This window comes from Caretta caretta, chromosome 8 (assembly GCF_965140235.1).
Source record: "Caretta caretta isolate rCarCar2 chromosome 8, rCarCar1.hap1, whole genome shotgun sequence".
Taxonomy (NCBI): domain Eukaryota; kingdom Metazoa; phylum Chordata; order Testudines; family Cheloniidae; genus Caretta; species Caretta caretta.
In genome coordinates this window covers 101610480-101632775 of record NC_134213.1, presented here as the reverse complement: position 1 = coordinate 101632775, position 22296 = coordinate 101610480, and the positions used below count along the sequence as shown (strand labels likewise).

General features: G+C 49.3%; 1 protein-coding gene across 7 annotated transcripts in view; it reads left to right on the top strand.

Moving 5' to 3' along the window:
- SLC5A9 (solute carrier family 5 member 9) overlaps positions 1-22296 on the top strand; it is a 111071-nt gene that overhangs the window by 64697 nt on the left and 24078 nt on the right. For 3 of the 7 annotated variants that reach the window (XM_048860481.2, XM_048860480.2, XM_075131861.1), the window contains 8 exons: positions 3688-3887; positions 5341-5412; positions 11642-11746; positions 14017-14181; positions 17733-17838; positions 19847-19927; positions 20568-20773; positions 21273-21408. In XM_048860481.2, the coding sequence (XP_048716438.1) occupies positions 3759-3887; positions 5341-5412; positions 11642-11746; positions 14017-14181; positions 17733-17838; positions 19847-19927; positions 20568-20773; positions 21273-21408 (1000 nt within the window). In that variant the 5' untranslated portion in view covers positions 3688-3758. Of the gene's footprint in view, positions 1-3687; positions 3888-4886; positions 5199-5340; positions 5413-11636; positions 11747-14016; positions 14182-17732; positions 17839-19846; positions 19928-20567; positions 20774-21272; positions 21409-22296 lie in introns of those variants that run through there. The other 4 variants (XM_048860482.2, XM_075131862.1, XM_048860483.2 and 1 more) reach the window with 4 other exon arrangements.

Below are 22296 nucleotides of genomic sequence, written 5' to 3'. Positions count from 1 at the left end.
GCAGAGGATGTGAGTCTGTTACTGCCCTCGTTGGAGTGGCTTGGCTCTTTCTCTCAAGCTGTAGCCACTCACACTACACTCTGGAGATCCCTGGCTCACTCCATGATGTGTCAGCCAAGAAGGTGGCCAGGCTGTCATACAAGCCCATCAGTTCCATGATGGCTGGGGAGACTTCCCCATTGTGAAAAATCAAGCTGACATCCATACCTAGGGAGGTGGTAGAATCTCCTTCCTTAGAGGTTTTTAAGGTCAGGCTTGACAAAGCCCTGGCTGGGATGATTTAATTGGGAATTGGTCCTGCTTCGAGCAGGGGGTTGTGGAAAAATGTGGAAAAATTGGAAAGAGTCCAGCGGAGGGCAACAAAAATGATTAGGGGACTGGAACACATGACTTATGAGGAGAGGCTGAGGGAACTGGGATTGTTTAGTCTGCGGAAGAGAAGAATGAGGGGGGATTTGATAGCTGCTTTCAACTACCTGAGAGGGGATTCCAAAGACGAAGTATCTAGACTGTTCTCAGTGGTAGCTGATGACAGCACAAGGAGTAATGGTCTCAAGTTGCAGTGGGGAAGATTTCGGTTGGATATTTAGGAAAAACTTTTTCACTTGGAGGGTGGTGAAACACTGGAATGCGTTACCTACGGAGGTGGTGGAATCTCCTTCCTTACATATTTTTAAGGTCAGGCTTGACAAGGCCCTGGCTGGGATGATTTAGTTGGGGATTGGTCCTGCTTTAAGCAGGGGGTTGGACTAGATGACCTCCTTAGGTCCCTTCCAACCCTGAGATTCTATGATTCTATGATTCTATGATGGTGTGAGAGCGACCCACACAGCAACTTACTCCCACATCTTTGTGGTCTCACGCCCCAGGAGCTCCCAGCTCTTTTTGCTTCCTCCCTTCACTTCACTTCCCTCCCTCCCTTCAGCTCTTAAAGGGTCTCAGATACATTCCTTATTTTTCCCTACGTGCCTACAGCTGGTGAAACTGAGGCAACCCATTGAAGTGACTCCCCCTTTGTCAGTGGCACAGTTGTTAAGAATCAGGAATGGCAAGGGCTGGTTTCCTGCTCTAGCCACGAGCCTTACTCCCTCGCCTTCATTCTCCTTGCGTTGCGCGAGCAGCAGATGTTTCAGGGCAGTTCCAGAAGCTGGAGGAATCAGCTGCTCTTTGAATGTGTCGGGTTCCTTTCGTTCCTTTCGCCTGCGGGGAGGGCTACCCTGAAGATAATGGGAGCAGCAGCCAGGTCCTGCTTGGCTTGAGATTGACAGGATACAGGGCTGCACACCCATAAATGCAGAAGTCCCATCTGCCAGCCAGGGAATGTCCCGAGCTGCACCAGGTGGCACATGGCACTGACAGGATGTAGTGAAGGAACTGGAGTTACCAGCTTGACACACCTTAGAGCAATTACAGCTCCCTGACAAACCCAGAGTGATCTATGCCTGCTCCCCCTACTAACGCCCAGAGACAGCTGCTTTCCCAGGTTCATTTCCCAGCTCTTTGCCGGTGACTGTACTTGATGCTCATGCAAATCAGGCGAGTTAACTCCGTCAGTGCCAAATATGTATGTGACAGGCTCCCAAGACAGGGTAATACAAATGTTACTCCTTGCTATCTGCATTTAATTCCTGTTGATGGGAATGGAATTTAGAAGCTCATATCGAGTGGTCCAGGGTCGCCGTGTGCGGTTTGATTTGATGTCAGGTAGCAGAATGCAATAATAATTAAGAGCTTATATTTATACATATAGCAATTTTCCTCCTGAGAGATCAGGAAGCACCTTGCAAACTGCACAGAAATCACTTTAATAATAAATTGTCCTAATAATACTTTTCCCGCTGCTGAAATGCAGCTGGTTCTGGCGTGGAATGCTGCAGTTTTCTGCAGCACATAAAACCAGCACACAGCCGTTTAAGGCAGGATGTATGGCCCTGCTGTGGAGAACAGTGCCCGGGGATCTTTAATGACTGCAGGTGGCTAGGCCCTCAGGTTTGTGTCTCATTAACTTGGGTGATTTGCCAACAAGACTCTGCTTATGAAGGGCTTGAAAGAAAATTTGCTTATCTAAATAACAGGTCCTGGACTCTCGTTCAATTCAACTCTCTGTTCTCTTCGTGCACCAGGGGGCACTGTGCCATGTATGAATACGTGCCAGCGGCACTCAGGGGTACATTTTTATTTCACCTGCCAGTTATTTGAAAAAAGAAGTTGATGGAGTTTATCTTGAAAAAAAGGAAAAAAAAAAGCTAAATTTGGGTCCCAGAGCCGGTGTGGCTGTTTTAAATATGCACTCTGCAGCTTTCGGGACCCTGAGCCTGATCCAACTCCTGTAGAATGGAAAGGCCAACCACAAGCATTCCAAAATCACTTCAGCCCCCCTTCCCCCAACAAATAAGCTTGTCTTTAAAATCATGAATTTAAAAAAAATAATAACTCTTGGGTTCTTTTTATTTTCCTTCTAATTTTTGAGCCTATAAATCACCCTTGGGTCATGTTTTCAAGCTTTTCTCTGCAGCCACGATGGCGGGAAATGTCCTCTTTTTATAATAACTGCTGCTGTTCTCACTTAATCTCGGGACTCCAGCAGCTGGGGATAGAATCATGAGTGTTGACGATGTCACTTCAACAGCAGTCGGAACTAGGGTTGCCAACCCTCCCGGTTTCACCAGGGGTCTCCCAGAATCAGGTCCTATTTCCCGGAGGCTACTGAAGCTAATCCATGAGATTTTTAGGCCACTAAAAGTCCGGCAGTGCAGCAGGGCTAAGACAGGCTCCCTGCCTGCCCTGGCTCTGCGCTGCTCCCAGAAGCAGCCTGCACATCCCTGCGGCCCCTGGGGAGGCAGGGGGTCTCTGCGCACTGCCCCAGCACTGACTCCGCAGCTCCCATTGGCTGTGAACTGCGGCCAATGGGAGCTGCAGGGGCAGTGCCTGTCAGGGAGCCTGCCTTAGCCCCGCAGCACCGTCAACCGGGAGCCTCCCGAAGTAAGCAGCTCCCTGCCACAGCCCACACCCCGACCCCTCCTGCCCCAGCCCTGAGCCCCCTCCCACACCCAACCTCCCTCCCAGAGCCTGTACCCCGCACCCCCACCTGCACCCCAACCCCCTGCCCCAGCCCAGAGCCCCCTCCTGCCCCAAACTCCCTCCCAGAGCCCGCACCCCTGCAAACAACTGCAGTGTGTTTGGTTTTGTGTGATTAGACAATTGGCAACCCTAGCCAGAACAGGCCCTGTACAATTTATTCTTTGTATTGTGATGGAACCTCAGAGTGCAGAAAGTTGGCCCCTACCCCAGTCTAAGTATGTTGTGGGAAGATCTAGTCCCAGCATGTTGTAGGTTCAATTATATTTCCCCAGCCCATATTCTCGGAGTGATTCCTGTTTGGTACCCATCAAAATAAACGTGACATCCTAAATCCATTTATTCGTTAATTCAAGGTCTTTCAAGTCCCTTTAATCCTGATTCCCTGAACTCGCTTATCTGAGCCACCTTCCAGACCCTGTGAGGGTTTGCCCATCCTTAGCTTGGCATATTACAAGGCAGGACTGAGATGACCGGCTCAGTACAGGATGCCGATGTATGCTGCAGGCAGGGATCCACCAATTGCCCGTGTGCCAACAGTGTTATCTGCCACCCTGTGTTTCTCGATCTCCCCCACTGACACTCTCCCAACCCTGTTAATTATTAAAGGAGAATAATGAAGGAAAACACACATCAAAGTCCAGTGTGAGAGAGAGACAATCAGCAGTTCATTTGCAGCCATGAGCCAGCCCACCCCGGCCACCACAGAGCCACCTGGCCAGCCTGGACAGAGGAACCTTACCTTCGAGGTTGTGGACATCATTGTTGTCATCATTTATTTTGTCTTCGTCCTTGCCGTTGGGATATGGGTGAGTCCGGGAGCTCAATGATTTGCTTCCATTAGGGGACAGAAGACAAGCAGTATGTGTAATCAGCTATGGGCCTCGTGTGTGTGCAAAGATATCTGCTTATAATCAGCCTGCTGTTTTATATGTACATAGCACTTATGTAGGGCCAGATAGTAGCAGGACTTGACTGGTATGCTAGGGCGTTGAGAGTAGGAACATTTTCCCCTACACTCCCAGGCAGCTCTGATTCCATTCCCTGCAATCCCCTGAACGGCATTGAGGAAAGGTTAGTGCCACCAGAATTGCAAAGTATCCCATAATGGACTGGGGAGAAGGGGTGAGGCTCCCCATGGAATGGCTGCAGAATGGCGAGCTGGGAGACTTGCCTGGCGTAAGAGGGGGAATGAAGAGAAAAGGACTGAATCGGGCATTGGAAAATTTGTAAAGATGATTATTTGATCCCTATTTTCTTTGACCCAGCCTACTTGGAAGAGTGACCTAGCGGCCTGGCTGGGGAAGTCTTTTTGTACTCCTCACATGTGCACTCACTGGGAGATTGTTAAATGGATTCAGAAGCCCCATCACCCAGTCAGAGGGTAGCTTCTATCCAAGCCGGCAGCCAGCATACATAGGAATGGGGAGAAGGAAAATGGAAAACGTAGGCCTTCACTCCGCACCCCCAGTCTCAGGTTCCCCATGCATCTGCTGCAAGCAGGACCAAACCTTTTGACTCCTCTGAGTGGCAATGCTGCTCCATATCCTGGGTACCAAGATGCAGACGAGGTTGCCGCACAAATCAGAGCGGAGCAACAACTCACTGCTGGTTGGTAACTTCTGGGTACAATGTCCTGACAAACCAAGGGGCTTTCCGACTTGCAAAGTAACAAGCAGGCCTCCAGCTCAGAAACCAATGAGGCTTGTTAGCTCAGGCTAGTGTTAATAATGAGCTAACAGGAAGCATTCCCCTTCTCACTGGCCAGAAGCGTTGGCTGGGAACATGCAGGGGACAAGCTGTACGTTTCCTGGGAAGCTCGGGAAGGATTGGTCTTCCTAAGGCTCAGTTCCACTCAGAGTTCCCCCTAGAATGAGGTAACTCTTCAGTGCCCCAGTGCAATCCCATGTGCACTATGTAATACGCAGTCTGGGGTCTCCGACAAGGTGATCTCTCCGACGTCCCAGGAATGGATGGGCTACAGCCGGAGGTTTCACCCCGCTGGACGGTACTGGAGCACTGTGCATTATTCCCCTGTTTTAACTGCACCTTGAGCGTCTGCCAAATGGTTTATTGAATCCTCCAGAAGCCAAAGCACTGGATGGCCTGGACACGGAGAGGTAGTCAATTCTAGCAGTTGCTGGGAGGGCAGACCTGGGATGACTCCCAGCATGTTGCTGGCAGGACGACTGGAGAGCGGGGCCAGTGTGATGGACGGGAACCCGTGGGGGGGAAGCACTTAATGTTTGTTCTGTTTTTCAGTCATCCATACGGGCAAGCCGGGGGACAGTTGGAGGGTATTTCCTGGCTGGACGGTCCATGACATGGTTGCCTGTGAGTCTGATGCTTCCACTTGTTACTTAAAAATTGGGTTTCAAGCGAATCCAGGTATCTGATAGAAAAGTCTGGGGACAGGCACAGCAAGGCGGTACCCACCCCACACAGCTCTGCCCAGGAGTCTCAGCCCTGAGCTACAGGGACCCCCAACCACAAAGTACCCTCCCCCCACAGCTCTGCCCAGGAGCCTAAGCCCTGAGCTACAGAGACCCCTACTTGGAGAAAACAGACAGTTCAGTCTCTCTGGTCTTTTCAATTCTTAGCTTTTTTGCTCAGGTCAGAGGCAAGGGGATATCTGGTGATGTGGCTTCTGTGATGCAGCCCCAGCTGCCCATGAGGAGCTGGATTTAGATCCTCCCCCTGTTCCCAACTCACTTCACATACAGCTGCAGAACAGCCGTGGGAGCATTAAATGACTCAGGTCTGCATGATGCCGTAAAAATCATGTAGAAACTACAAAGAAAACAATCGTATAGCAGAGCCCTTTGCCTCTACCCTCCCCGGGTGGGGGAAAGTCTACGCTATTGACTGTGCGAGGAATAAAACTTGGCTCCAAACCACAAAAATACAAATCTCCAAAATGATTCACGAGAAAGGAACAAAGCTCTTAAAGGGCACGCTTTTGTGGGAACGAAAGGTACACCTAAAAGTTATTTAAAAGTTTTAAAAGAATAAAGGTGTCACAGGAATAAATAATCTTTTCCTCCAATTGCAAAATATACAGCCATATCTCTCTCTAGTGAGTCGCTGGTATCGGAATACAGTTTTCAACCAAAAACTTCTTTCTCTGTGTATACAGTGCCCATAAATCCTCTAGGCTATGTTTTCAACCTCTTCTCTTGGAGAGGCGTACGTATATATAACAACTGTCATTGCTTTCATGTGCTCTGTGCTCCAAATTCTCCCAGGTGACGTTTAGGGAAAAGCGTAGGGGGTGTTTTTGTGACTAGAGCGTGGAAGGTTTAAAAGATGTTGAAAGGAAACTGGCTTTTCCCAGGATCCTTACTGTTCTTATTTCTCATTGTGTCTGGTGGCTCGGCTCACTCCAGGAGCTAATATGGCCAAGTGGTTAGAACACATGAGTGGGTGCTAGGAGGGCTGGGTTCCAGCCTTGGATCTCCTACTGATTCACTATCTGGCAAGTTGCTTAGATCAAAAGCAGCCTCTGAGTTTGCCTGCTTCTGTTTTCCGGGCCCAACTTGAGATACTTTGAGCTTGATTCTCAGAGGCGCTGAGCCCCACTTGAGTCCAGGTGTGACTGTTTTAATACTGACACCTGAGGAAACATATGATGCAACATGGCAGGCGGTCTGCTCTGCTGCTGAAGGTGCTGTCCTCTGACCACTTTTGATAACTGAAGCATCCCGGCACTCTCTGCAGGAGTTGGGAGGTTAACCCCAGAGTCCCAGGTAAATTCCAGTTTGGGTGGCAACATTCTGGCAACTTCAGGGTTTCAGCTTTGAGCAATAACACCCTAAAGGGTTTGGTCATGAGAGATGGTCTCCAGGGCAGGCCTCTCATGTGATATCACAGCAGCTGAGATCAGCTGAGGTGCCAATAGACCCTCCCGTTTAACCAAAAGGGTTGGCCAAACCGCATTTCCACCTAATGACCCCCCCAACTTTGGAACTAATCTCCCCTCCTGATCTGACAGAGCCCATATTTGTTTACAGTATTTCCATCCCATAGCCAACAGCCTGAAGGTGGAAGAAAAATGGCAAACAACCCAAAGTGAGGCTCCTAAATCCAGATTCAGGCACTTAAATCAATGTGGCCTTTCAGAGGCTTAGAGGCCCTGAAGTTCCCATTGACTGAGGTGCGAGCTTCAGCTACCCTGAAGGTCAAGTCTCATTTATTTAGCTGTCTAAGCATGGCCTTAGGAGCCTGATGGTAGGAAGCCAGATTTGAAGATTTTGGCTTATAGCTTTTGTTCTCTTCCACCAATGTAAACCAGGAGTAACTCCAGTGAAGCCTGCAGTCCTCTCTGTGTAAAAACCACTCTCAGTGAAGGCAGTCAGACCCACAGAACCTGCCTTTCCTCTATCACTGATTCCAACCCCCGCCCCATGTATCTCCATTGAGTTTGATGATGTTACTCATGATTTTACATTAGTGTAACAGAGGGCATGATCCCTCTCCCACTGAAGTTTTTCTCCATTGACTTTAATGGGAGCTGGAGTGGGGTCTGAGGATAAACAAGGGGTGGGCAAACTACAGCCCACTGGCCCCATCCTGCCCTCCATCTGATTTAATCTGGCCCTTGAGTTCCTGCTGGGGAGCAGTGTCTGGGGCTTGCCCCGCTCCAGCTGGGAGTAGGGTCGGGGGCCACTTCGCACGCGCATGCCGCAGCTCCCGGAAGTAGCGGCATGTGCCAGGAACTATGGCCAATGGGAGCTGCAGGGGTGGTGTCTGCAGATGGGGCAGTGCACAGAGCTGCCTGGCTGTGCCTCTGCATAGGAGCTGGCGGGGGGACATGCCACTGTTTCTGGGAGCTGCTGGAGAAAAGCGCCGCCTGGAGCCTGCACCCCTAGCTCCCTGCCGTGCCCCAAACCCTGCCCCAGCCCTGATCCCCCTCCTGTGCCCTGAATTCCTCAGTCCCAGCCCAGAGCACCCTCCTGCACCCCAAACCCCTCATCCCCAGCCCCACCCCAGAGCCTGCAGCCAGAGCCCTCACCCCCCCGCATCCCAACCCCCTGCCCCAGCCTGGAGCCCCCTCCTGTACCCTGAACTCCTCAGTTCTGGTCCCACCCCAGAGCCCGCACCCCCAACCACAGCCCTCACCCCCTCCTGCACCCCAACCCAAATTTCGTGAGCATTCATGGCCTGCCATACAATTTCTATTCCCAGATGTGGCCCTCGGGCCAAAAAGTTTGTCCACCCCTGGGATAAGCCGTAGGGTAAATACAGTGACGACAAGGGTCAAATGGGCACCCTCCCCATGGTCTCGTGATGGGCCGTGGAACCGCAGACAACCATTTCCAGGGCTTCAGGATTATTTTTCTTGGAGCATATGTGTCTTCCTGTGAGTTGGACACACGCACTACCAGAATAAATAACAGGGCCACTGTCTCACTGCTCTACATCTTCTGTGTTTCTTACATCGGTGTCCGATACAGTCGGATGTGTGGATTAGAGAAGGTATTTACGTTCCTTGGGAATCAGTATATTTACCCAAGATACAATTTCACGTTACACCAGTCAGCCTTTTAATCGGCAGTTTACTATATGGAGAAGCAGGGCAGTGTTCGTTCTGGCCACGGCTTCCGGCTTCATGCAATATTAATATTTTAACTTTCTCAGAAGGTGAGGGGCAGGTCAAACTCTATTACTCTTTGCTCAGAGCTCATATTAGGAATCTGCTGTTCAGACAAGGTGTGGTTGGAAAGCAAACTTTCCGCAGGAGGGAAGCCAAAGCTTTGGCAATGCACGGCCAGATTTATCCCTGGTGTATCTCCACTGATGTCAGTGGCCACCTGGGATGAATTCGGCCTGTGTAGAGGTGTGGCAAGTCTTTGTCCCAAAGGAGAGTGATACTTAAAGCCAGGGGTGCTTTATTCTATGGGAAGAGCAGCGTATCCTGCTTTCATCTAGTTAAGGGATCACTGGACCATGCTAGGGGCAGTGTTAAATTAACCTGAGGTGTTAGCATTTTCCAGACTGCTGCAGTTTTCCATCTATATGTGTTTGAACCCACATTTATGCATGGGTTGCAGCCTTCCCAGGGTCACACATTCTTTAAGATCCATGCAACATTCTTTCCATGCAAGTGTTTCTTGAACCATGCAAGATCCGGGCTTGGAGTGTAAATATTTGCCTATAGAAAGGTACTGGATTCTCTCAGGTTATAAATGCAAAAGTCCTTTTTTCTTTTTTTCTTTTTGCAAGCCTTCACTTCCTGGCTACCCCAGTGGGAATACTGGCATGATAACTACTCAGGGGGCAACACTGTTCCCATTGAAATCAGTGGGAGTTTTGCCGTTCAATTCCATGTAGACAGGATTTCACCTCCATTCCTACTTGGTCAGAAGTCCATTGGCTTTTTCCGGAGGAAAAACTAAGGCCCAGATGATCCTCAGCTGCCCCATAGATGGAGGGCACACTGTAGGTGAGGCTCCTCTGCTTTCCTTCAGCCACATCCCAGCTGCCATCTCCTCCCTAACCCCATCCTAGACCCTGCAATGGCGTCTCCATGGGTTTGGGGGCCATACAGGGACGGGGTGGAGATGGAGGGGACCCGTGAGGAGGTTACACATAATGTCATCCCTCTAATCCCTTGGAGTTTAAGGCTGAAACTGTGTCATCTCAGCATGGTTCCCTCTGGGGCACAATGGGGACACTCTGTTGTTTCAGCTCTGATAGATCCATGTGGCCAGGAAGCTGGGGTGGGGCACAAGGCCCAATGCAGAGGCTCAGGGCCTGCTAGGTTTGGGGACAGGTCTTCACAGACTGTTGGGTGGGGATAAGGGTGGGGGGAAGAGAAATGCTGTGGGAGGTGGGGTTTCTGTGTGGGGATCCTCACAAAGATTTCCTCCCTCACAATCCCCTGTGTAGATCTGACCAGGGCAGGGGGCTCTGGGCCTGTAAGGACATCAGAGTTTGGCCCACCGGGAGAAAGGGGGTTGGTCTCACAGTATTTCCAGAGGAAAGTGCCAAATGCCTGCACCCCCTGACTTTGTGAGATTCTGAGAGCAGGGAGATTTGAATAAGGTCTGCCCACAAGCCCCTCCCTTTTCACCCCGCGTATCCAAGCGTCCTGCGTTTCATCGATCTTTGTCAAACATGAGCCTTTCTGCTAACAAAGGGTGACGAAAGGAACAGAACTTAAAGGAGCCCCAGGGGCACGGTGTCTGCTATCACCAGCCAGGGCCCCAGCTGCGAGGGAGTGTTTGATTTGCATAACCTCTGCTGAATGGACATTTTTATAACTGCCCCTCCGGTTATCTTGCTGAGCCGCACGGACAGCAGCCAATAAGACAGCCCAGGGAGGTCGAGCGGCGCTGCCCTGCAGATGTGGTATCAGCCCAACACCTGCTAACGTGACAAGCACTCACAAATGTGGGCAGTTCTGCATCCATCACTCCCGTTGGGTTGCATTTCAATGGGGCACCTCGCGAATAGGAGGAGCAGAGTCACGCCCTGGGCATAAGCATGAGGAGTGATCACATGAGGCTACATTGCACATGGTGCATTTATGTCACACTTTGAAGCTGAAAGTGCTTTACAAACCAGCAGCTAAACTCAAACGCTGATCACACATGGAGGGGGCCTTCCCTCCCTGTAGGGCATCTCAGACACTGCCATGGTGCCAGCCCGTTCCCCAGACATTGCAACTAGCCCCTCTGCTAGTCTGGGAGGCGGGACCTGCACAGTGGGTGGGGACTGAATAGACCAAGGGAGGTGTAGGTGGAGTTTAAGGATGCATATTGCTCTCTCACATGCACTTCCCCACCCCAAGCTTGCAGACCTCATCCAGAAAACATGCCACCACCTGGAGCTGCATTCATTCTTCCCTGGGGACTCTGCTGTGGTTGGGGATCCCCCTTTAGAGGTGAACCGAGGGCACCCCTGTTAACACGACTCCATCTCACCCACTTTGTCAGGGTGGCACATAGGGCAACAGCTGCAGCAGAGGAAGGGGATCTCCAGTGGGAGGGAGCCCAAGGGAGCAACAGCGTCTGGGGCGGGTCCCGCAGCCTGCATCGATACTCTGGGGGCAAAGCAATAAATGTGTGGGGAGATTCCTTGCACTTCATGGAATACCCATAGATTGGAATAAGCCATAAAGAGGGTCCGCAATAATGTACATGTTTACAATACATAAACTTAAAAGGGAACAAGAGCTTGTTTTAAATGGGCCCCATCCTGAATCTGTGCTCGGACCTTATCCATCTATTTACCTATGTAACTGCTGTGGTATCCCTCACTGGTGTATCTGAGCTCCTCGGAATTCACGAAGACAACTCCGCCGTGGTGTCTGTCGAAGGGAAAACTCCCACTGAAGTCAGTGACTGAATGAAAACTGACTGGATGAGGGCCGGCACCAGGGGGCAGACTCACATATGGTAGAGTACTTTAAGAAGTCAAAGCACGGTATCCTTTAAAAAAAAAATCCATCAGACAGCAGCTCCGACGTGACAGCAGGATGGGCCATAGGGAAGTGCTTTATGTTGCTTAGAAACGACTTGCAATGACTCTCTGCATTCTCTGCCTGTGCGGTGTCTTCCAGATTGGAGCCTCCCTGATGTCAAGCAACGTGGGCAGTGGCTTGTTCATCGGCCTAGCAGGTACAGGAGCAGCTGGGGGCCTCGCCGTCGGGGGCTTTGAGTGGAATGTAAGAATCCAGGCTGCCCTGGAGTTACAGTTTACAAGGGGACGGGGTGTGGGTTCCATGAATCTGTTATTAACAGTATTGTCACACCCCCCGCTTTCCCGTGCTCACAACTCCTGAATCAGGCCCCCTAAAAATCACGAGATTGTCTTAAAAATCACGAGACTTAAAATATGTAAATGTTGTGGTTCTTTTTCTTTAAACTGCTGCTTACTGAACCTTCAGGGAGCTCCCAAGTTATGTTTTTAGGCTGTGCTTTGCAGCCATGAAGGCTAAATAAAAGTTGAAATTCTCACATAGCTACAGGATTCCAGGACCTGGGGCTTTAGGGAAAACAACACATCTCGCAAACGTAGGGTTGCCAACATTGTATTTTAAAATAAGGGACTGTGTTCTTAGCACCCCCTCCCCACCCTTCCTCCTGATATTATTGTTTTTTATTATAATTAATAATAAGCAGTACTTGCCTACATTTGCCAGGGGTATTTATTCCTGCTTTTTGCAGTGCTCAGCAACTCCCAATCTTGTTGTACAGAGATGAAAAAATAAGGGACATCCCTTGTAACAAGGCAGTAATTCTCATCCAGGCCACGAGCAGGTTTTAGTGGGCCACCAAGCAGGGCTGATATTAGACTCACTGGGGCCCAGGGCAAAAAGTGAAAGCCCCACCATGCAGAGCTGAAGTCTGGGCCCCCGCTGAAGTCTGAGGCCCCTCAAAGCCTGAGCATCTTAGTTTCACGTGGCCCCCTGTGGTGTGGGGCCGCAGGCTATTGCCCTGCTTACTAATCCATAACACTGGCTTTTATATGCAGAAAACCAGTTGTGGCACAGGTGGGCTGTGGAGTTTTTATAGCACGTTGCGGGGGGCCTCAGAAAGAAAAAGGTTGCGAACCCCTGTAATAAGGGACTGTTGGCAGCCCTACACACCCACACAACCCTACACACCCCATAAAACCACAAGAGCTAGCAACACTGTAATAACATTTCAGGTTCCAAAATGTGTGTTTCTGTGTTCAACAACTGGGTGTGAATTGGGGCCTATTGAAATCAATTGGAGGTTAGCCGCTGACCCTTCTAAGAGCATGAATACGAGGTGTAGCATGTACAACTCAAGAGGAATTACTAGCTGCACCGGCTAGGAGTGAGTCTGGTGCTAGCTTTCCTGCAATACTCATCAATCTGATAACTCGGAATCTCTGCTGTTCCATTCCAAGGCCTCCCTTGAGCAGAGCCTGGTAATGGTGCCAATTTATCCCCAAGGGGCAAGTAGGAATCCACCCAAGATCAGTTTTCTTGTATATATTTTCGCTGCAGCTGGTATTTTCAAGGCGCCTACGGGAATTGGGATTTGGGTCCCGTTGCGAATTCCAATTTGCACTAACAAGCCCTTTCAGGAGAACATGGCGTCTAAGTGCAGGCCAGTGCACCGTCAGACATATCGATATATTTTGATGACCATGGAGAGCAAACGTGACTCCACTCATTGTAACTTCTCCATTTTGGCCTGGGCTGGATTTTGGAGCAGCAGAGTGTGATGGGAGAGAGAAGACTTTAAACTCCCAAAAGACACTTCATCCAAACCAAATAATTCATGTCATGCTGGATCTGCATTGCCACTGGTTTTACCATGTGCAGGCGCAAATCCAGTTCAATCACACAGAAAGTTGTCCAAAAGTCCATCAGAGTCTTTCTGTTGCTTCTCTTTCTGCTGCTCAGAGAGATTCTGTTCATTCAGCGTCCTCATCTGCTAACCAAGTCATACCGTCCTGCAAAAATCAAGAGATGCTCAAAGGCTTCTCTGAAGCCGGGAGCCTGAAGGTCAGTTAGACCCAGATCCTCAAAAGTATTTAGGCTCCTAACTTCCTGGGCCTTAGATCTTTGGCATAAGTGGTAATGCTGCTGGTACCAAAGGTCACCAAATACTACATCTCCTTTTACAGACCTAGTGCAATGAAGTGGAAATCTTGCCAAGGAGGCAAGGAAGTGGAACAGGATCTGACATCCTATAAAAAGAGAGAGACAAGAGATCTCCAAAGGCTTGTCACTGTACTGACAGCCATGTTTATCCTGTTCTCATTCACCCATCTACCACCTTGTAACCCCCAAGTCCCTGGATTTTCCTGTCTGTATGGCAGAGCAATACTCTCCCTTAGAGATACCATATTCTCATGCTGTCTGATACTGTCATGGCATGTACAGAGAATTTCCATTGTGGAGAGTCTGTCATATGTGTTTAATTATGGCCCTTTTTTTTCCTTCCTCCCCATTGCCAGGCTACCTGGGCGCTGCTGGCCCTCGGCTGGATTTTTGTGCCTGTTTACATTGCTGCAGGAGTTGTCACAATGCCCGAGTACCTGAAGAAGAGATTTGGAGGACAGAGGATTCAAGTCTACATGTCCGTATTGTCCCTCATTCTCTATATATTCACCAAGATATCAGTATGTATCCCATTGGAAAGCAACATTGTGTCTACAGCAAGCTGGCTTCATAGACAGAGGCAGAGTAATCACTCTGTGAACCTTACAGTAACGTTACAAATAATTAAGGAACACATTATGCACCATGAAGAAAAGGAGTACTTGTGGCACCTTAGAGACTAACCAATTTATTTGAGCATGAGCTTTCGTGAGCTACAGCTCACTTCATCAGATGTTTACCGTGGAAACTGCAGCAGACTTTATATACACACAGAGAATATGAAACAATACCTCCTCCCACCCCACTGTCCTGCTGGTAATAGCTTTTCTAAAGTGATCAACAGGTGGGCCATTTCCAGCACAAATCCAGGTTTTCTCACCCTCCACCCCCCCCCCCACAAATTCACTCTCCTGCTGGTGCTAGCCCAAAGTGACAACTTTGGATGGGCTAGCACCAGCAGGAGAGTGAATTTGTGTGGGGGGGTGGAGGGTGAGAAAACCTGGATTTGTGCTGGAAATGGCCCAACCTGATGATCACTTTAGATAAGCTATTACCAGCAGGACAGTGGGATGGGAGGAGGTATTGTTTCATATTCTCTGTGTGTATATAAAGTCTGCTGCAGTTTCCACGGTAAACATCTGATGAAGTGAGCTGTAGCTCACGAAAGCTCATGCTCAAATAAATTGGTTAGTCTCTAAGGTGCCACAAGTACTCCTTTTCTTTTTGCGAATACAGACTAACACGGCTGTTCCTCTGAAACCTGTCATTATGCACCATAAATGCCCTCTTGCTTCCCCCATACTCCTTCCCATAGATCAGAAAAGATCCTCAGCTGGTATAAATTGGCTTAGCTCCAAACTGACTTCCATGTACACCAAAGTAATGTACACCGTCTGCGGAGCTGATCCATTGCATCTTGTGTTGATTAAATTCTTTGCAAAATAATCTTAGAGTAATAGTATTTCTATGATTATTTTCTTTACTGAAATTTCTAGTTTTAAGAATTGTATTTTAAGGAAACAGCTAGTGTTATCTCTAGTCCCTCCATCTTCACGAATTGCTTCTATTATTTCAATCTGTAAGATGAATGGGAAATGAATTCCACCTTAAGGCAAAGAAGCACAGCGTTCTTAAAGCGTTATTAGTTACAAGCCAGTAGCATTTTATGGCACATGAAGGAATATCAGCTTCTGATCATTTGCATGCTGCAAAGAAAGGAGTATATTCTCTGCTCAGTGCATTAACGGGAGTTACCTGTGCACCCGGAGGGAGGATTAGAGTGTGAAGTCTTAGGCACAGGAGATATTCATTACCCAGGGGACTAGCCAGTTCAAGGGACTGGTAACGGGAACTACAGTCTTTTGTCTCAAAGCCAATATCTCTAAGTTTACTTCCAGCCCACATCTGTAGTGACTAAGGCCCGGATCCTCACAGATCCTTCTGCCAGTGGAAGTTTGGAGCCTAAATACCTTTGAGAATCTGGGCCCAAATGCCCTTCTGGGCTGATGACTTCTGGTCAGCTTCTGTGAGAGGAGTTGCTGGCCTCCGTACAGTATGTCGTAGGTGCCATCAGCAGAGTAGGAGCTATTTGGTTAGCAGACTGGGCTGAGAGAAGTAGGAATGAATGGGTCATGGACACAGGGCTACGTTTTCACCCTAGAAGTGGTCCCTAAAGGCCAGGGGTGGACCAGACTGGTGGGGCAGTCTGGGTAAGCTTGCACTGCGGCTGCCTGTGTCATGCCTATTCCATAGGCAAATACAGAGCTTCAGTCTCTAGGGCTCTGGTTCTGTGGCATCAAAGGCCTCGCTCCAAGGTCCTGCCCTAAGGACTCTGGCACATGGAGCTCATATTCACCTCCCCATCGGAGGTTAACCACAGCCTGGTCACCTGCAGGCTCCTCTGCACAGCAGGGTACCAGATACTGGGAGGGAGGGAGCCTACAGCTACCCAAGGCTCATCACAGCTACAAGGTGGCTTTGGGGGAAGCAGTATTTTCCAATGCATTTTGGTTCAGTGGTGTGTGCTTAGTATTCACTGCTTATTCTCAGAGACCTCTCTTCTAAGGCTAATTCATACGCGTCTGACAGGCATGTCTGGTTCAGCTTATTGGTCTCAGAGGTGTTTTCTCTAAGGTAACACCTTTTGTTTTCAGAGTGTGTATTTAGTGGCTGGCTCGACAGCAGGAGGTTTGGTTATGAGGGGGATTTTTCATGCCGCACTTCCTGCTGGAAAGTAGGTTAATAACTTTGCTGCTCAGTTTCATAATCCTCCTGCTTGCCAGGAAGAGTGGAGAGCTGAGTGAGAGATGGGGTCAAAGTGTGTGGATGCAGTTCTCTTTATATTTCCTGCTGGGAAGACAAAGCTCATACTCCATTATGTACAGGAGGCTCTTCACACACCCCGCCAGCCGCCTCACCACTTTGTGTATCTGAGGGCTGTAAAGATCAGGCGGTCTAATGGAAGCTGGATTTTAGGGAGATGATTTGGGGACAGAGAGGAACACTCTCTTTACCATTCCATTATGTCTCGCTTTCCCATGGACAGTGCCTGCATCTTTCCACATCCCAGGTTTACAGATTTCTTTTGAGTTGATTAATACAGAACAAAACCTCCCCACTTGTTATGTGCCACCTTCTGTATTTATAATGGATGCATCTCAATTTTAATGCTGCTTTTTTTCAATCTGGCCTCATTTACTATCCCCCTCCACAAAGTAAAACCCAAGTAGCTTCTGCAGCTCTAGTTCAGATCTCCAGCCTGCATAAATAGGCCTAATGTTATTGAAGCCCTGATCTACACCAGTAAGGAGCTGACTAGGGTCCATTTTGAGATAGATAGGTTGAAGCACAAGACACTGGCTACTCACACATGGTCTGTCCAGCTGATAGTCCATCACTCTGACCATTAGATCATGTAGTGTCCCAAGCCCAGGGTGATACCAAGATGTTCTGTTTTAACAGATGCCGATGACCCCACCTACTAGAAAAGTGAGCTCAGACTAACCATTCACGACACCCACAGTGCTTGGGACCCTCCCTTGTTTCCCAGTGACTCATGCTCTTGTCAGTGCATTCATTTAGTTGCCCCTTCCAGTGCCAGAAGCCGTTTCCCACTTAGAGTGCAGGGAGTTCTGACCCTGTCTGAATGAAGTGCCAACCACTTACAACCCTCGCAGGCTGCTCTAAGTTGTGCTGTAATGGTTTCTGAAAGCCACTGCATGGATATAGAGCTGCTGAGGGACAGGCCAACCTGATCTCACCCCAGAAGGCCCCCCACACTAGGGGTATTAACCTGAAGGGGAGGGTTTTTGCTTGTCTCAGGCCTGGCACACGGAGCCACAGTGCAATACTGAATCAGGCCCAATGCTCTCCACAGCCCAATGCACCTTCTTGATCCTCTTGTGTCTGTCCTTTTCCCCTCTGTCTCCCCCTCCCTCGCTTTCAAAGCATCCTCCCTTCTGGTTGCCCATCTAATGGGTTTTGAGCCTTCCGGTGGGCTGGCGATTATGTCAGGGAAGTGCTGATAAATGCAACCCACTAGAGACTCAAATTCTCCTTGCTCTTATTCCAGACAGATATTTTCTCTGGAGCGCTGTTCATCCAAGTCTCCCTGGGCTGGAACCTTTACCTGTCCACCGTGATCTTGCTAGCCGTGACAGCTGTCTACACTATAGCTGGTAATGATACTGCCTTAAAAGCAGCACACTGATCTGGAGCCTGGTGAAGACTCGCTTCCCCTATGCATTTTACTTCTGTGCATTCTGGGCCCAATCCAAAGGCCATTGGAGTTAATGGACAGAATTCCATTGACTTTGAGCTTTGGATCAGGCTCCCTAGTAATGGACTTAAGGTGAAAAACCGTACGTGCAGATCAACAGGGCAATGCTAGGGCTCAGTTACGCCTCTCCAGGGCAGGACTGCACAAAGTGAGGGAGGGGAGGCAGCATGTGAAACAAGCATATAATAATAATAGTTATTAATTTTGCATGGCTCAGCCATTGCATGAGCCTTTGAACATTTGGCTCCAAGAAGCAAAGACTTCTCCTGCTCTTCCTGCCTCCCCAAGTTGGAAGTCAGTCTTTGAAGAGCTCTAAAAAGACTGGGGCCGGTTTTGTTCAATATCTTCATAAATGATCTGGAGGATGGTGTGGATTGCACTCTCAGCAAATTTGCGGATGATACTAAACTGGGAGGAGTGGTAGATACGCTGGAGGGGAGGGATAGGATACAGAAGGACCTAGACAAATTGGAGGATTGGGCCAAAAGAAATCTGATGAGGTTCAATAAGGATAAGTGCAGGGTCCTGCACTTAGGACGGAAGAACCCAATGCACAGCTACAGACTAGGGACCGAATGTCTAGGCAGCAGTTCTGCGGAAAAGGACCTAGGGGTGACAGTGGACGAGAAGCTGGATATGAGTCAGCAGTGTGCCCTTGTTGCCAAGAAGGCCAATGGCATTTTGGGATGTATAAGTAGGGGCATAGCGAGCAGATCGAGGGACGTGATCGTTCCCCTCTATTCGACATTGGTGAGGCCTCATCTGGAGTACTGTGTCCAGTTTTGGGCCCCACACTTCAAGAAGGATGTGGATAAATTGGAGAGAGTCCAGCGAAGGGCAACAAAAATGATTAGGGGTCTGGAACATATGAGTTATGAGGAGAGGCTGAGGGAGCTGGGATTGTTTAGCCTGCAGAAGAGAAGAATGAGGGGGGATTTGATAGCTGTTTTCAACTACCTGAAAGGGGGTTCCAAAGAGGATGGCTCTAGACTGTTCTCAATGGTATCAGATGACAGAACGAGGAGTAATGGTCTCAAGTTACAGTGGGGGAGGTTTAGATTGGATATTAGGAAAAACTTTTTCACTAAGAGGGTAGTGAAACACTGGAATGCGTTACCTAGGGAGGTGGTAGAATCTCCTTCCTTAGAGGTTTTTAAGGTCAGGCTTGACAAAGCCCTGGCTGGGATGATTTAACTGGGAATTGGTCCTGCTTTGAGCAGGGGGTTGGACTAGATGACCTTCTGGGGTCCCTTCCAACCCTTATATTCTATGATTCTATGATTCTAGGAACAGATAATTTCTGCAGGGTGCTTCTGAGGTTACAGAAGGCTCCTTGGTCCCCATAGAAGGCTGAAAACTCCTATCCCGACCCTAGCCCAAGTGTTTGCATCATTTGCTGGTCCTTTGATGATGGTCTAGTGGGTAGGGCACCAGACTGTGCCTCTGGAGACCTGGCTTCCCAGCTCAGCCACCAACTCCTGGTGTGACTGTGGGCAAGGGACTTAATATGTGCCTCAGTTCCCCTCCGGTAAATTGGAGATGATGTTCCTGTGCTTCACAGAGGTGTTGTGGGACTCAGATCCATTAGTGACTATGAGGTGGTCAGGCAGTGCGATAATTGGGGCCAGATAAATACCAACCTAGGATTCTCCTGGTTGCCCCTTTCAGAATGCCAGAACTGAGACCTAGGAAGCAGTCCTCATAGGGGGGAGAGCTCCCCCACAGGTAACACAGAAGAGTTGGCCATTTATATAAATATGGTGACCTGCTTACTCTGTGATTGTAGCCATGTTGGTCGAAGGATGTGATAGGTGAGGTAATATCTGTAACTGACCAAATTCTGTTGGAAGGATATTACCTCACCCTTTGGCTCTCTCTTACTCTGTTGTTTGCCATTCTCCCTACAGGTGGTTTAACGGCTGTGATGTACACAGATGTGCTGCAGACTGTGATCATGGTACTCGGGGCTTCGGTTCTCGCCTTTATAGGTAAGAGGAACGAGGGACTGTGTTACCTACAGTCTGAGCCAAACAAGGTGTTGAACGCCTTTTGCTCCCTTTGGGAGTTGACGGAGCAGCTTGCTGGATCAGATCCTCAGAGTCAAACTCTGCTCTGGTGCCCCTTAACTCCTTTGAGTTTCAGCCATCTCTTCTGCTTTCCTCTCGTGGAGTTACTCTGGATTTACAAGGGAATCACTGGAAACAAAAACGGACCCTTAGCACTTTGCTCTAAGCCCTGCCTACCAAACAGTAACCCAAATGCTGCCTCCCGTGGTTTCATGTTTTCCTGCTGAGGCTCTTCCAAAGGGTTTTGATCAGCGACTCTGGCTTCCAGGGGCACTTTCTTGCCAGTCCGGGTAATGATGCCACTGCTAAGGGAATTCTGCGGTGCTGTTGCTGTCTCCCCCAGAATGCACTGCAGAATTCCACAGATCCCATTCGCATCCCAGCGTTTCTGGGTGCAGTCCTGCTACCCCCATCACACACGCCAACTGGGCCACGAAAACCTATGTGAGAGGACAGCAAGGAAGAGAGGAGGGGGAAAAAAGCGAGGAGGGGAGAGAACAAGATGGATGAAAGACCTTGTAGCAGGGCATCAAACCTAAACCACTGCCTGCTTCCTTCTCAGGGTTTGAAAAAGTCGGCTGGTTTGAAGGACTTAAAGAGAAATACAGCACCATGATACCCAGTGTCATCGTCCCAAACACCACCTGTCACCTCCCACGCGCTGACGCCTTCCACATGCTCAGGAACCCTGTCACTGGGGACATTCCTTGGCCTGGGCTTATCTTCGGCCTCTCTGTGCTGGCTACTTGGTGTTGGTGCACTGATCAGGTAAAGTAAGTCTCTTTTCTCTCTCTCTCTCTCTCTTCTCCCCTTCCGCCTTTCATCCCAGTATCTTCCTTTCCAGGCTGCTGCACTGTTCGCAGAGTCAGTAAAATGATGAATGTGTGTGTCCGTCTGTCTGTCTGTCTGTCTTTGGGGGGCCACCGCCTCTGCCCATTCTTTCCGCTACTCAAGCTTGTGCAGCTCAATGCTTCTGAGTGTTGGGGGTAGGGGGCTTGTTTTGATGGTGGGGAGCAGCTATCATCACCATGAAGTGATGCCTGTGAAGGACAAGGGAAAATTTCCTGCAATCAGACCCTCGCTGGTGTCAGCAAGAGCGAACCATGCAACAGAGTTCTGCAGTGCAGATCAGAGAGGAGAATTTTCCCATAGGCTTGCACAGTGCTTTGGGATCCTTTGAGATGAAAGTATCCTGCATTAGATGATGACTCTGTTTTCTCTCTGCAGGGTTTTCTTTTAACACTTTCCATTTTTATGCTGACGGCAGGTTATAGTACAAAGGTCTCTCTCTGCCAAGAACCTCTCCCATGCCAAGGGTGGATCAGTGCTGGCGGGTTATTTGAAAATGCTCTCGATGTTTTTCATTGTCATGCCTGGTATGATCAGCAGAGCTCTTTACCCAGGTAAGCTGCTGTTCCTTACAGTTGGACTGTTCGTGGGTTGTGAATACAATGTCCTTGTGTCAGTGCAGACCTGCCAGAGCTCAGCAATCTTGTCCCAAGGTTTATCTCCAGATAGTGCTCACATCCGTTAGCTATTCAGATGGAGCTTCCCTGCCCCTGACTCCACTTCCAGGTTTGGGGTGCTGCTTTAGGACACCTGTGGCAGAAGCCATTGGGAAAGTTGCAAGGGGCAGGTGTCAGAATGCCATCTTGTGGACACTGCATGTATCTAATAGGAGACAAAAGGGAGTAGGCTAGAGAGAGACATGGAGACATAGGGTATGTTTAGACTGAACCCTAAGCCCAGGCTCTGACTCAGGTTTGAGCCAACTCCCCCTTCCATCCACACACAAATCTGTCTGACTCAGGTCAAGAAGTACTCAGGACCCGGGTCCTATAAACCTCCTACTGGGGGTGGATCAGAGCCCAAATCCTGCTGTGACTTGGGTCCTAGCCCTGTCAATTTGTAGTGTGGAGGCAGGTAAAGCCGCAAACCCAAGTCTGAAGGTCTACATAATGCAGTATGGACATGTCAGCACATCCAGCAACTGTAAGCCCAGGTTTACAATGCAGTGTGGGTGCTCAAGCATGGGCTTGGAAACACTGAGTCCACAAGCCCAGGTCCCACAGACCTGAGTTTACAATGCAGTGTAGACAGACCCATACAGACTTTAGGGGCAGGTCTTTGAGTCAGACATGGAATCTGGTTTGTTCCATTATGACGTTGATGTAATAGTAAAAAGTATTTCACCTGAGTCACCCTCTTCCTCCCGCTTTGTCATGGGTTCTGCAGGGTAGGCAACTGTGAGTCCTCAGATTCTCACTGTTGCTTTGGATAGGCTTGCTGTG